This window comes from Spermophilus citellus (genome assembly GCF_964194105.1).
Source record: "Spermophilus citellus genome assembly, chromosome: 12".
In the NCBI taxonomy this organism is placed as follows: domain Eukaryota; kingdom Metazoa; phylum Chordata; class Mammalia; order Rodentia; family Sciuridae; genus Spermophilus; species Spermophilus citellus.
The window spans coordinates 123276205-123293036 of record NC_138198.1 but is presented as its reverse complement, the minus strand read 5'-3'; the positions used below and the strand labels follow the sequence as shown (position 1 = coordinate 123293036).

The window sequence follows — 16832 nt, the reverse complement described above, 5'->3', positions numbered from 1 at the left end:
TGGAAAGCAGTATGGAGATTTCTTGGAAAATTGGGAATGGAACCACTATTTGACCCAGCTGCCCCTCTCCTCGGTCTATACCTAAAGGACTTAAAAACAGCATACTACAGGGACCCAGCCACATCAATGTTTATAGCAGCACAATTAACAATAGCTAAACTGTGGAACCAACCTAGATGCCTTTCAGTGGATGAATGTATAAAAAAAATTTGGCATATATTCACAATGGAATATTACTCAGCAATAAAAGAGAATAAAATCATGGCATTTGCAGGTAAATGGATAGAGTTAGAGAAGATAATGCTAAGTAAAGTTAGAAAATCCCAAAAAATCAAATGCCGAATGTTTTCTCTGATATAAGGAGGCTGATTCATAGTGGGATAGGGAGGGGGAGCATGGGAGGAACAGACGAACTCTAGATAGGGCAGAGGGGTTGGAGGGGAAGGGAGGGGACATGGGGTTAGAAATGATGGTGGAACGTGAAGATCATTATTATCCAAAGTATATGTATGAAGACATGAATTGGTGTGAATATACTCTGTATACAACCAGAGATATGAAAAATTGTGCTCTGTATGTGTAATATGAATTGTAATGCATCCTGCTGTCATATAAAAATAAAAAGTACTTAAAAATAAATAAGTAAATGGAGAAAAAATATTTCTGTATATTTCTTTGATAAGTTTACAATTTTAACTTTTATATTTAGGTGTATGTTCATTTGAGCTTTGGGGGGCTATTATGAGTTTTATGACCAGTTTGGACTACTATAGGAAATATAATTAATTGAGTGGCTTAAAACAAGAGAAATTTTATCATTTTACAGTCTGGAGGCTGAGAAGCTCAAGATCAAGATGCCAGGAGGGTGGCTTTTGCTGAGATTCTTCATAGCTGGTAGATGGCTGCCTTCTTGCCATGTGTTCTGGTGGTGGAGGAAAGGAGTCAGCAAGCTTCTCTGGTATTTTTGTGAAAGTGTGCTAAGCTCATGTGGCCTCCTGTTTATGACCTCACCTAAATCTGGTTATCTCTGGAAGGCTCCTCTGCAGATACCATGACACTGTGGGTCAGGGCTTCAGCATTACATTGGGAGGATGCAGGTCTGGCCATCGCAGCAAGAGGAAGGCTGGGGTTCACACTTCTCCTGTCCAGTTGTTTCAGCACTGTTTGTCTCCTTTTTACATGAATTTATGTAGACTTAAAAATAAAGCAAAACAATAACAACAACAACAACAACAACAAAAACCCAAATTGACCAGAGAGGTAGGTGTTGTTTTCCAAAGCAGACACAGATGAAGCCCCATGGAGCCATGGAGTCCTCCCCTGAGGGCCCCAATAACATGCTCAGCTGTCAGATGCAAACGTACTTCATCAGTTCAGTACAGCAAGATTGCCTAGGGAGGCATCACCACTCCATGAAAAGTGTCTGTTTTTGAACTTTTCACTATTTTCTGCTGAAAATGAGGTTGATCCTTATGTTAATACTACACTATCTTTGTTATTATAGTTTTGTAGCAAGACTCTTAACCAGGGAGTGAAAATCCTTTAATTATATTCTTCTTTTCAAAATTGCCTCAGCTCTTCTAGATCTTAGGCAATTCCAAATGAATTTTGCAATCAGTTTGTCATTTATTTTAGAAAAGTCTATTGAGATTTTTATTAGGATTAAGGTGAATCTATAAATTAATTTAGAGAAGACTGCTCTCTTAACAAGATAGTTTTTCTAGTTCATGAATGTATACATATTCCTATTTATTTTGCTCTAATTTCTCTAAGCTATATTTTACAGTTTTCCATGTAAAGTTTTTGCATATATTGTGTTAAGTCCACCTGTGCATATTTCATATTTTGATGCCATTATAAGTAATGCATTTTTTTTACTTTTAATTATTCATTGATAGCATAGAAAATACAATTGATTTTTATATATTTATATGCTACAACTGTGCTCAATTCATATCTTAGTAGTGTTTCAAAACAAATTTGTTAGGTTTTTCCCTCAGTAGTCTCAGTGTACAGAAGTTTGATTTTCAGTGCTTTACAATTTGATTTCTGCAAACAGTAATATTAGAACATAAACAGATTTCAAAGAATTATGCATCATAAATTAGTAAATTCTAGGAGGGGTGGGGGTAGGAAAGATGGTGCAATGATATGAACATCACTGCCTTAGGTACATGTATGACTGCACATGTGGTGTGATGCTACATTGTGTACAACCAGAAAAGTTGTGCTCCATTTGTGTACAATGATTCAAGATGCATCCTGCTTTCATGAATAACTAATTAGAACAAATACAAAAATTAGTAAATTCCCATGCTTCCTGCTGACCCTTCAATGCAGTAGGCCCCTACCAACCCGCAGGTGTGCCCCAGGTACCAGTCAGTACACAGACAGCTGTACAGTGTTTTCCCCAAAGTCTTGTGGCGCTGGTGCCATTTTCACTCATGGGCCTTGAGGTCTGGACTCGTGGCAAGTCACACTGATTTCCCTTCCTGGAAGAGAGTTGGTAATTCTTTCTCTGGCATTGAAACACAAGCTTCTCCCAAGCATTGTGCTGAGCTGCTTCTCCCGTTTCCTGTGGCTTTAGCTTTGCCTCAGGATGTGCCACAGCAGAGTTCTCCATGACCAGGTCTCTTCAGATGGAGCCAGAAGCTGCTCTCAGGAATGAGAAACAGGCAGTAAAAAGTGCACCATAGATTTTAGGTTCTTGAATCTTTAAAAGGTATCATATCTTTTTCATAATCATGATTTTAACATAGTGTACATATCTAAAAATACTTATTTTGTTTTGAGAATCTTTATTTCTCGTCGTTATCTGGAACGTGGTTACCACTACACTCTCAGTACCCAGGAAGACAGGGGCAGAGTTGGGCGAACTCACAGCTGCTGAATAAACTGGATCCAAGGCTCTTCAGGGAGATCAGCAGGTGGAGGGTTCAGCGTTTCCTCTGTGCAAAAGTGCTCCAGACTCATAAAGTTACTACTGCTTAGTTTTCCTTTTGTTTGTCTCCTTTAGGAGACATATGACTTGAATAAATATTTATTTTTGTAAGAAGAAGATTACAACTTAAAATTGCCATGTCAAGGCAATGGAACCTCACTGATTGTTACCTTTGGGACCAAGGATTCATTTTAAGTTGTGATAAGTCAGTCCCCACTGTGCAGACTGAGGCATTGAATATCTTTTCCTTGCACAGAATCCTCAAACCTTATATTGGGTGTGTGACAACAATATCACAGGGGTCGAAGCAGAAAGACACAATTTGGTTGGTTGTGGCTCGTGTCTACATCTACAACCGTGCATAATGATTAAGCATTTGTATGTGTGGATCCCAAGCATAGACTAGGATGAAGAAACCAACGATTTGCTTGATACGCTCAGTGTGAAATCTGAGTTGCATATTTCATAAATTATGGATTTGCCAACATTTATTCAGTAATTCTGAGTTAATATTATACTTAATTACTAATATCATCAACATAAACACCTGGGTGAAGGTACAGTATACTTTCACAAGCCTGAAAAGCAATATTTAAATGATTTTATGAAAATACTATTCAATATTGTGTGCTTACATGACATCCACAAAAAGAGTGCAGGGAGAGACATGTTTAATTTAACGGGAATCCTATAGCACGAAGATATATAAAAATGAGAATTATTATAATCTTGGAAATATATTGCATCATTAAAATAGTATGAGGTTTAGTGGAAGTGGCTGAAATATTTTAAATGGGGTAATTATCTTGCCATACACTTAATAAATTTTATTCAGATTATCGATGAGAATTGGAAGAAATTGAGTGTTACCTTCTACTCTTTATAAAGGCAGTGGCCATCTCTGGCAACAGTGGATAGAGTTTTCCCTCAGGAGTTTATCACATCCCAACTACTCTTGGTCTTTGCACTAGAGCTTACCTTCCCGACTCAAAGGTGAACCACGTGGAGTCCCGACCATATCTCCTCAGTGAGCTGAGAGGCCACATCACCAGTTTGACCTTGGCGTTGTGGATGTCCCAGAGATAGATATTCTCATGGGTGATCTGCATTGTGCATTCTCCATAAATATCCAGATTTGGTGTAGGCATGAGATAAACATTGAATCGCTCTGCAAAGAAACAAAGCATGGAGAAAATTAAGTGACAAGGGATCTGAGTGTTCATTTGTATACCTCTTTGCCTCTTTGCCTCCACACTTCAGAAAGCACCACCACATTCCCTGGTGACAGGGATACACCTTTCAAAACACCACCTCCTCCTGTGTGTGTGAAAATAGGAGCTCATCAAAATACTCTTAACCATTAACTCCTTTGCTCTCATTGTATAAATTTCCATTGCATGCATTTTCTATGGTTAGGATGAAATTGCAACAGAAAACTAAGGGCAAAAGCTAATTGGAATCTCTGTCTAAAAGGCACTTCTCTCTGCTTCTTCACACAATCTAAGTTGATATCATGGATATCCTGCAAGAAAAGTGCTGTTTATTATAATTGGCAAGAACTTACTGAATTTCACCTTTGTAATATGAAGTGTTTAATACACAATCGGTGTGACTCACTAGCTATGTAAGCACTGCAAAAAATAATTTAGTTTATATCTCAAAACAAATGGCACCAAGGAAAATTCAGCATATGGTAATTGTAGATATCTGTTACCACCTTCTGCAGAATTTAAGACATTACCTTGGTAAGAAAAATAAAAATGCATAACTTCTTTCATTCTGGAATTTTATTGTTGAAAAGACTGTTAGTCGGCGATGATTTCAAACCCTGCTATGTCATTTTTGGTATATCTCAAAGGCTATTTCAAAATTCTGAAGCCCTTGATTCCCATTTAAATGCATTAAATGACTTTATTTTGACAAACACAGAGGTTAGTTTATAAGTTCCAGGAAGTAAAGAACTCAGTATGCCCTATAAAGTGTCCTATAAAATACCTTAGTTCCTAGCACCATAGCCTCATTTTACAGTAAGTGATCAATACATATCAGGTTATTATATGAGTGAAATAAATTTCTTCATGATGAATATGGGATGCAAAAATTGGAAAATTTATTAAAAAATAACATCATGATAACAAAAAGTTTAAGAATTGCTTGGCTGATAGATCTGGGCGAGTTAGAATTTAATTGTGAAGAGTGCTTTAGAAGCCATTCTGTTTAGTTATTTTAAGAAACAGCATAATGCAGCTGCGTTGGAAGAGGATTGATAGGTCTGGGGGATGTGCTATTATCCATCCTACTGTCACGATCTGAATCACATGGTGTGCTCGGGTGCTCAGCTGGAATTACGTGTATAATACAACTGATATTTTCTCTGGCACGCATTTCACCCAGTAAGGATTCTGCTATGCCAAAAGACAATATTCAGATTCCAAAATGGGTGAAATTAATGTAAGCATAGTAGTTTAAAATTTTCTGGCTATATCACTACTATTATACACATATGTTTGCAAATTTTTTAACAAAAGATAGTCTAATGACTTAACTTTTACTTAGGTTATTGACCCATGAAATTAACATGCATATGGATTTCACATTCATTTCCTCAGGAAATGACAAAAGGAGATCAATTTATAGGTGAAAAATGAAGAAAGAATGTTGTCCCATTAATTATCTGCAATGAAATATCACAAATAAATACTCATTGCATATATTCTAAAGTGTATTTTAGCATTAAATGCATCATTGGCATTCTCACCATAATTGCTAACCCATTGAGATTATAAGTAGTAAATGAAAGGTACGTGATCTCATAAAAGAGCATACATGGAACTTGGACCCAGTAGGTGGACTTAGGAATACAGACATTGCCTGAACATCAAGCTCTTTTTTTTTTTTTTGCTCAAGACAAAATGAATCTCACCATCATGTACATCCAGAAGAATGGGGTCCTAATTAGAATAAGATATATTCCATGCTTGTATAATTACATCAAAATGGAATCCAATGTCTTGTATAACTAAAAATAACCAATAAAAAAATTAAAAATGAAATGAGATCTCAAAAAAATTCCTCTGGAGAAAGGAAAGCTTCCATATTTGGAATTAATTGTATTTCAGTGGTCTCTGTTGTGCATGGGGAAAACACTGTTATCAAAGAGGAAAGCAAAACATTCTTCTTCAGTCTTCTCTTTCCATCAATTTTAGAGTCTAAAGACAGAAAAGAATCAGTGCCAAAATGCAAGAAATAAAAACCCTTTTTTCCAGAATTTTGAAATCAATAAACATCATTAACCAGTATTACTGTTGCTTGAGGCTGTATAGACCCCTGGTAACCATAGCCAGAGTTTAATATTTAAAAACAATAGGACAGGTGAAAATACAATCTTGACCGTGAATGCCATTCAAAGGGATGGCATGTGAAACATCAATCAGGGTGGAGACCCCAGCAGCACTATTACATTTTCACTGAAACGTCCATGTGCTCAAATATCAGCAGATAAAAACCAATAACGAATGAGTGAACTTGGTGCAATTCACCCCATGCAAGGCTCTACATGTCAAAATCACGGAGGTCCATCCTTTACAAGCCAAGGGTGATTGGAGGATGGGCCCTGAGGGAGCCCTCCCAGGGCAGGCAAGCTCTGGGGGTGCACTGGTGAGGTCTACCTGGGGGACCGTCCCCTTGTTTGCTTTCTGCTTTCCCTGTCTCCAAGCTTTGAAACCAACACGTCACCTGTTCCTGTTAACTGGGTTAGAAAGTCAGTTCGTTTCAAACTCTCCAGTCTTCATTTTGATGCTCTTTCTTTGTAACTTTGGAAAGAAATTATCATAAGAAATATTATTTTCAATTATCAGATGTTCGAAATTCATTCTGCTCCAATTGTTAATTTCTAAGGATTTCAAATTCAACTAAAAAGTGGACTATAATTAAATCCAGTATAAAATCAGGCACATCAAGGGGAGGGTAGCACATCAGATAACACATGTGTATGTCACTGGATTCCATTATGATGAGGAAGGAAGCTCTCTGCCTTTGTCAGGAATAAATTATTTACTTCTTCTAAAAAGTCCATGTGTGCTTGGAGAAAATTCATTGAAGTTTTTATTGGAAAGAAAGACCATTTCAAAACTGAGTGGTTAAAATGGGCTTCATTTTAATGAATTTTTTTTAAAGTATACCTATGTGAAATGTGTCTAACAGGCATGCATTTTTAAAAATTTAAGAACCTGCATGTGTTTTTAATTGCCTTGAATCCTGGCTTTCAGAGTCTGGTGTGCACCAAGATGACCTGCAAGTTGGTTTAAACACAGTATTGGCCCACCTCCGCCCTTATCGTTTCTGATACAGCAGGTGTGGGTTGGAGCCAGGTAATTTACATTTCTATTTATTTCCAGGAGACGAGGAAGTTGCTGTTCTGGGAATCACACTTAGAGAAATTTTGATTTGTGAAACTCTTTTTAAAATATGGCCAGGGAAATAGCAATGTCAGAGAAGCCAATACATTTCAAAAGCTATGCTGTGCTCTACTAGGACAAACCAGCACATTTCCTCAAACATATTCCCTAATATCTGTTCACCTAAATTAATTCCATCTCAACTGATTCATGACTGACTTTTATAAAAGTTATCTCATGCATAGTAAGGAATAGAAAGAGAGAAGATCTTAAAGACAGTTTATAATTCACTAAGATAAGTATATTCCAAGCAATTTTTCTTTTATTATGATCAAGAATAACAGAAAACCCTAATAAAAAGGATCAGAAAGCCCACTGCCAAATAGCCAAACGAACTGGAAAAGAAACTAATTGTCTAAATAGTGACAATTTTCTGAAACATGAGTAAAAACTCTACAAATATTATGAAAAAAATCAGTTTTTTGAAAAAGTTGTGTAAAACACATGTCAGGTTAAAATGTGTGTATTTCTACTCCCTATAAAATTATAGAGCTAAAAGTATCTCCAACACATTGCCCATGAATTTGTATTTATTAAGACATAGGGTCACATGTCAGGTGATACATGAGAAAGCACAATTTTATTTTAGATATCTGAGATGACAAGCAAGGTGGAATACTTATTACTTTGTGTTATGATGCACTAGTATTGAATCTGAGATTTTTTTTTACACTGGGGCTGGATTCAGAGATCCAAGGGCCTGCACCATGTCCATAGAAGGCTGGAGACGTGGCAGTAGGTGACACCTGGAGATGTGTCCAGAGAACATTACAAACTGGGGCGTGGCCCAGTTTGTCAAAGGAGGGAAGCTGCTCAGGAAAAATGGTCCTGGTAAAGGGTCAGTGGGCCACCAGGCCGAGAATGGGAACTGAGGGGGTCACCCATCCAGAGAGGCACCAAAAACCTCCATCCTCAGTTGGGGAGTTTTTGACTGGTTTAGGGCAGGAACCAATCCTAGCTGTTGGTCAGCCTGTTGGTGGGGCACGTGGAGCATGTAGCTGCAGTGAGAAGAAGCAAGGGATCAGAAATGTGGGTTTCGGATGCGAAGTGATACACAATCCAGTGAGCAGAAATTCAGTGGCAGAGAGCAGAACGGTGATGAGCCCTCTGAACTGTTCACTTTAGAAGCCACGGGCTTGAGGATTAGGTCAAGAGAAAACTAAGAAACAAGTAGCTCCGGAGTACACCTGAATATCTGGACGCCAAGAGGTCCATAGGTACCCCAGCTCATCAAGTTTCCCACAGGGATGGGTTAAATCCAACCATAACTTAGCTAGGTGGGAGACGTGAACTTACACTTTTATGTTCTCCTCCTCTTAAAACTTAACTATTTAGAGGGAATGTTTTCAGTTTCTCTCTGTTTAGAATGATGCTGGCCTTGGCTTTGTCATATACAGCTTTTACTACGTTGAGGTATGGCCTTTATATCTCTATTTTTTCTAGTGTTTTAGACATGAATAGATGCAGTATTTTGCCAAATGATTTTTTCTGCACCTATTGAGGTAATCATGAGATTCTTGTCTTTAAGTCTATTGATATGGTGAATTACATATATTGATTTCTGTATGTTGAACCAACCTTGCATCCCTGGGATGAAGCCCACTTGATGATGGTGCATTTTATCTTTTTAATATGTTTTTTTTATGCAGTTTGCCAGTATTTTGTTAAGAAATTTTGCATCATCAAGGATATTGGTCTGAAGTTTCCTTCCTCCCTGTGTCTTTGACTGGCTCTAGTATCAGGGTGATGTAAGATTCATAGAATGTGTTTGGAAGAGTCTCCTCCTTTTCTATTTCATGGAATAATTTGACGAGGATTGGTATTAGTTTTTCTTTAAAGGTCTGCTAGAACTCAGCTGTGAATCCACCTGGTCCTAGGATGCCCACTTTCACCGTCCTATTCAACATGGTCCTTGAATCTCTAGCCAGAGCAATTAGGCAAACGATATTAAAGGGATATGAATAGGAAAAGAAGAGCTAAAGCTGTTTCTGTTAGCCAACAACATGATTCTATAATTAGAAGACCTCCTCCAAAAAACTCCACCAGAAAATTTCTATGATTCAAACATTAATTCAGGAAATTAGCAGAATACAAAATCAACACTCATAAATCAATTGTGTTCCTGTACTCCAATGATGAATCAGCTGAACAACAAATTAGGAAAACCATCCCATTCACAATAGCCTAAAAAGGAAAGAAAAAAAGAAAGAAAGGAAAGAAGGAAGAAAGAAAAAAAAAAACTCTTGAGAATCAATCTAACAAAAAAGGTGAAAGACTTCTACAATGAAAATTACAGAACAATAAACAAAATAATTGTGAAAGACCTTAGAAGACAGAAAGATCTCCCAGTTAGAATATTGTCAAAATAGTCATATTACCAAAAGCACTATACAGATTCAATGAAATTCCCATAAAAATTCCAATAATATTCTTTGTAGAAATAAAAAAATCAGTCAAGAAATTTATTTGTAAAAATCAGAAACCCAGAATAGCCAAAACAATCCTTAGAAAAGCCAAGCAGGATGCAACACCAACAAGACCTTAATTTCTACTACAGAGCTACACTAACAAAAACAGCATATGATTGGCACCCAAATAGGCAAGAAGACCCATGGAACAGAATAGAAGGCACAGAGACAAACCCACAAGAAGTTCAGTTACTTCATACCAGACAAAGGCATAAATAGACATTGGAGAAAAGACAGCCTCTTCAACAAATGGTGCAGGGAAAACTGGAAACCCATATAGAGCAGAATGAAATTTAACCCTATGTCTCACCTTGTATAAAACTCAATTCAAAGAGGTTGAAGACCTGGGTATCAGACCAGAGACCCTGCACCTACGAGAAGAAAATGTAGGCCCAACTCCCCAACATATTGGCTTAGGAACTGACTTCCTTAACAAAACTCCTTAAGTGCAAGAAGTAAAATTTTAAAACAAAAATCACTAATTGGGACAGCATGGAACTAAAAAGCTTCTTCATAGCAAAGCAAACAATCAAGAGCATGAAGAAAGAGCCTACATATGGGAGAAAATCTTTGCTACCTACACCTCATGGTGTTAAGTTCTAGAATATACAAAGAACCCAAATATCTTAACACCAACTCCCCCCCCCTCTGCCCCTGCAATAACCTAATTAATAAATGGGCAAAGGAACTAAACACACACTTCTCAAAAGAAGAGACAGGAATGTCAACAAATACATGAAAAAATGTTCAACATCTCTAGCAACTAGAGAAAGGCAAATTAAAACTCACTGAGATTTCATCTCACTCCAGTCTGAATGGCAATTATCAAGAATTCAAGTAACAATAAATGTGGGCAAGGATATGGGGAAAAGGTTCACTCATACATTGCAGATGGGACTGAAAATTGGTGCAATCACTCTAGAAAGCAGTATGATCCCTTAAAAAACCTGTAATGGAACCACCACTTGACTCAGTTATCTCACTCCTTGATATATATTCAAAGGATTTAAAATCAGTGTACTACAGTGATGCAGCCACATCAATGTTTATAGTAGCCCAATTCACAACAGCTAAGCCATGGAACCAACCTAGGTGCCTGTCAATACACAAATGGATAAAGAAAATGTGGTATGTATACACAACGGAGTGCTACTCAGCCATGAAGAAGAATAACTTTATAACATTGGCCAGGAAATGGCTGGATCTGGAGACTCTCATAATAAGTGAAATAAACTAGTCCCCGAAAGCCAAAGGTTGGATATTTTCCCTGATATTTGGAAGATTACCCACAATAAGGAGGCGGGTGGTGAGGGAAAGAATAGAAGTTCAGTAGATTAGACTATGAGGAATGGAGAGAAGGGAGAGGGGATAGGAAAAGGAAAGAGTGGAATGAATCTGACATAATGTACATGTAGAAAAAAATCACATCATGTACATCGACAAGAATGGGATCCTAATTAGAATAAGACATATTCCATGCTTGCATACTTATAAAATTATATCAAAATGGATTCTACTGTCATGCATAAATAGAAAGAATCAATAAATACATTTTTTAAAAATACCTAAACATTGCTCAGAAGTACAAGTCCAACAAAAATAAGGGAATTCTTCAGATTTGTGAAAACACAATGGTCTATTTAGGCTTTGAACAATTCCTCATGTAAAAATTTACCTGTGTTTTCCACTCTGCCTGATTATCTGAATTTCAATTCCAGGGTCTTCCATACCAAGGAGGTTTAAATATTTGTTAATATTCATTGATGAAAATACTTAGACATTAGTATTTGAATAATGTGAATACAATTAAGAATTACATACATTTTTATGTAAATCAGTTATAAAATGAATAATACACGTATGTAATTGGATGCTACTTAAGCTTTTGAATATCATACAGTTATTTTTTTTTCAACTTGTGATTTCATAAGCAAAACTCACTCTATATACAACTATCTGGTCAAAATAATTTTTTAAGATTTTACTGGATATTCAGAGGGCTAGAGCATTCAAACAAAAAAAAATTTTCAAAGTGTTATGTGATTAAAAAATCCAAAGTTTATGGAAGGTTTCATCTAAGTCAAACTTGTTGCTGTGGTTAGTTCATTAAAAGTCTCGGTGTGGTGTAATTTAGGAAAAAGGCTTATTTTCCTTCCACCACGGCTCCTGGTGAGCTTCCTCCTCCGGTCCCTGACCTTCTCTGGGTGGTGCCTTGGTAGTCGATCCACTTGTCAGTCATCTTCATGTGGCGGAAAGTCTAAAGTGTAGTCCTCCTCTGTTCCCAGGTCAGACCTGTCACCAAGGATCCAGCAGCAAGAAGATAAGCTCTTTTTCACTTGCTCTGTCACCTCCTTTCCTTCGCACCTCCCCATGTTTGCTCTTGGCTTCTCCAGGGTGAGAAGAACCAGAGGAAAGGGGTCAAATCTTTCTCACTGGCTGGCACTGTTGGAAGTTCCCTCTTGGTTGGTGAATTCCCGTAAGGAAGCTGGCATTCAAATCCGTTTTGCAATCAGAAAAAAATTCTCTGTGTTGGGTGTATAGGACGTTCCTAAGAACCATCACCTACACGACCTGCTCTCTGAAGAAGGTACCAATAGTGCACAGACCATACACTCCTCCAGTACTATTTTCTGCTCCACACCTCCATCCTATTTTTAAATTTTTTGTTTAGTTGTAGATGGACACAATACCTTTATTTTATTTATTTACTTTTATGTGGTGCTGAGGACCAGACCCAGTGCCTCATATGTGCTAGGCAAGCTCTTCACCACTGAGCCACAACCCCAGCCCCCTCCATCCTACTTTTGCTGGAGATTCTTCTCATAGTCCTGGTGTGGCTGTCTTCAAGATGACTCAAGTCCAGCCAAATACAAGGGATCTACTTGGTCCCCAGGAAAACTCACACCTCACTGTCCACCAAATGTTGAAGTGTGTCTGGCCCAGTGGTGACCAGTTCTGCACACTTGGTTGTCATGAACAGCCTCAGCTCCCCTCCTGCAGGCTGACCTCAGCTTTATTATGGTGAAACCTTTACACCTCCAAATTCAGGTGCTCCCTGAAACTCTCTCGCACACGGTAGGACCACGTGACGACAGTATAGTGAGGTAAGGATCAGTCTCACTCCTGGCAAACAGCCAAAATTCTGTGACTAGTTCCCTGGGTCCTCCTTTCTTCCAGCATGAGAGGGGCGAGTTCCCTCTCCCTTCTGCTCTTTTATTATGAAATGTCATTAAAGAATCCTCTTTAACCAATACTCTAGGATTTTTCTTGGTACTGTTCACCCATTATCTAAAGCTTTGGGGCCACAGGACATTTCTTTTTTTTTTTTTTTTTAAAGAGAGAGTGAGAGAGGAGAGAGAGAGAGAGAGAGAGAGAGAGAGAGAGAGAGAGAGAGAGAGAGAATTTTTTTTAATATTTATTTTTTAGTTCTCGGCGGACACAACATCTTTGTTGGTATGTGGTGCTGAGGATCGAACCCGGGCCGCACGCATGCCAGTCGAGCGCGCTACCGCTTGAGCCACATCCCCAGCCCACAGGACATTTCTGAGACAAGAAGAAAGTCTCATTCTGGACTCTGTATTTAACAATTGTCATACACCATTGGAAAACAGGAAGTTTGAGTAAGACTACAAAATTTACAATTTACTAAGTGTTATCTAGTCAAAAGATCAGAAACATCAATCGAATATGAAATATCAAGGAATGATCCCAGAAGAGATCTGGTATTTGAAAAGAAACTCCTGTTTCAGATTTATTTTGGAATACTCATCTTGGAATCTAGGCTCTAATGGAGTGCTCAAGGAACTGTACACAGAGATCCATTGTTCACAGGAGATAATGAGACACTTCAAGATCATTCTGTTTTGTATATTCTTATTTCCAAAGTTTCTGTCCTGCAGGGATATCACAGTGGTCACTTCTAAATTCCAGCAGCTTGAGAAATGGAGCTAGGTTGGGAAAGCGTATGTTCCACATTTAGGAGCATCCTGAAATCAGTGTAATGTAACCGAACCACCAGAAAACACACCATTTGCGACTGTCAAAATTTGTGGAACTCTTCAGAAACTGTGACTCCATTTCTACTCAAACTGAAAATCGGTAAATTTCTTTTATTATTCTGTGACAATGTAGTAAATTGCCATCTGCTCAGTGCATATGGCCACTGTGGATCTGGACACTTGGATTTCTGGAATCCATTGGCAGCACTTAAAAATCACAGCAATTTTTTTTGAATCCCTCAGGAATTTCTTTTTTTTTTTCTTTATGAAAACTATTTACTGCGTTTTATGTGCATTTCTAAATAAATTATGCTCATTGTAGTAAATATAGAAAATTATTTAAAAATAAAAAATTCAACTATTATTACTCCTTGTATAGATAAATCCTATTACAGTGTACCTTATATATAAAAATATACTTCTGCAATTATTATTATATTAAATATAATGTTTTTAACTTTGTATATTGAAATTGTTAACATTTTCAGATATGAGTATATTCCTTGGGGATCAAATTTTCAATAAATCTGTGTAACATTCCACTTTATAGTTCTGCTATAATTTATTTAATAATGACTATTTTATTAATATTGAAGTTAAGCCAATTTTGTCTAATATAAATAAAAATGTGATGAAATAACTTTCAGTTAAATTTGTTGAATAATTCATTCTTTTTGTGTTGGTTCATAAGGCTTATTTTATTGTTCATAAATTTTAGATAGTTTTTAATATACTAGATTATTACATATATTGAGTATTAAAATCTGAATTATTGGACCTAATGCTATAAACTCTTTAAAAAATTTCACATTGCCAGATTGCTTTCCAGAAATTCCTTACCAACACATACTCCAAATCTAGTCATGTGCATGTCTTTTGACAGATTAAAAAAACAAAACAAAACAAAACAAAGAACAAAACAATTCTGTTGTTTCTCTTGTTGATTGTGAGAATTCTGCATACTTGGTACACTCCTTATCCCATTTTTAAAAAATATTCAATCTCAGATTTTCATTAATTTTATGTTATTTAAGTTCAAAGGTGGAAAATAAATTTACTTTTTTTACTTTTTGCAATAAGTCCTTCACAATGAAAGACTGAGCTGTCCTGTAACATTTGATGAAATGAATCTCATGTGAAATGTTCTTTTAGTTTTGACCAATGTGCATCGGACACGGAAGATTTAGGACACCTCCAAAAGTCCCCTTCTGCCACTTTGCAGCCTCCAGTGCCCTCAGAAGCAGGCGCTGATCTGATTTCTAGCGCCATCGGTTATTTTTGTCAGTTTAGCAGGTTCTTGTGACTATAGCATCCAGTTTCCATCTGTAGCTTTCCTTTCTTATTTATTTCACTTAAAAATTTTTGATGATGCTTTTTGATGAACATGTTTGAATTTTGATGAACTTCAACTTGTTTCTTTTTATAATTTGTGCTTTCAGCATTTTATTTGAGAAATCTTTGTATGTCCTTAGGTTGTACCCATCTTAAACTGTTTGAGTATGGTGTGATGAGCAGTCCAGATTTATTATTCCAATGCAAATATCCAGTCACTCTAGAATAATTTATTAAACACATTTCACTTTTCTCTCAAAAATTGCTAATGTACTTATGAAAAAGGGCTTTGGTGTCCTTATCAAAAAATGATTTGTCCGTGTATATGTGCATTGATTTATTTTCCTATTATGTTCTATTGATGTCTTTTTCTACCAGCTGTCTTGATGCTGTCACTGGTAGAATGTCCAAAAATTAGGAAGGGTGCTCATTTTGACTCCTTTTCAAGATTATTTGGATAGCATTTGCTCTGTGTGACAGTATTGGTCCTTTACCTTCCAAAGTCATTTAAAATTACCTTGTCAAATACCAAAAATAATGTCTGGCCTCTGTGACTTTTATGGGGATTGTATTGAATCTATAGATTAATTTGGAAAAGACTAACGTAATAAAATTGGGTATTCCTCTCATGAACATGGTTTATCCCTCTATTTTATCTTATTTTTTTAGATCTCTCATAATTTCTCTCAGCAATTTTTAGTTTTCAGTGTAGAATCTGGTGCATACCTTGATGCTTTATCCATGAATATGTGATGGATTTTTGATAGTTTTTTAAATGGTATTTTAATCATTCATTTTTCAATTTTTTCATTGTATAAATGAATATATAAAATATGAACATCCATAATTTTTTTTAACATTAACTGTGTCCTATAGTATTGCTGAATTCCCTTTTTAGTTGTGGTTGTTTTCTGACAAATCTTTAGATTTTCCATTCAACTCTCCTAGATTATTCTTCTTTATCATTATTATGATTTTACTTAATTTTCTTATCATTTTATGCTGATGGGAACTCTCAGTAGATTTTTTCTCATGTGTAGTGAGATAACATAACTTTGTCTTATTCTCAATCTCATGGGGAAAGCATTCAATATTTAATTCACAAGAGTGAGCTTTTGTGGAGGTTTTTATCGATGTCCTTCATTATTTAAGAAAATCCCCTTATATTACTAGGCTTTTGAGAGTTTTTTCATGAGATGATGTTGCATTTCATCAAATACCTTTTTTAGAAAAATTATGGTGATCATATAATTTTCTCCCTTAATCTATTAAAACAATGAAACATTTCTGGAAATTTTGTATTAATGGGATATGACAAAATTGAACTACAGTGCATTTTTTTTAAAAGTATGACCCTCCATTTCATTTTCCAATATTTTTAAGCAGGGCTTTGTGTGTGTATATTCATGGAGGAAATGCGTCTGCATTTTTTTTGACTTGCTTAGATTGTCTACTTTGGGTACCTGTCTGTGTTAGTGACCTCATGAGTGGGCTGTGGAGTCATTCCTTCTCTATTTATTGAAAAATTTTCATGGTATTGGTATTATTTCTTCTTTGAATGTTTGGTAAATTTCAACAGTGCAATTATAGGAACTGGAGTTTATGTATGGAAATATGTATGACAATTTAAATTTAT

The 16832-nt window shown here is 36.5% G+C and overlaps 1 protein-coding gene across 1 annotated transcript in view; it reads right to left on the bottom strand.

Annotated features, from left to right (window-relative positions):
* The window catches only part of DOK6 (docking protein 6), a 391579-nt gene that overhangs the window by 135283 nt on the left and 239464 nt on the right, over positions 1-16832 (bottom strand). Inside the window, exon 5 of the mRNA XM_081263683.1 lies at positions 3920-4109. Within this exon, the coding sequence (XP_081119809.1) occupies positions 3920-4109 (190 nt within the window). The remainder of the gene's footprint in view (positions 1-3919; positions 4110-16832) is intronic.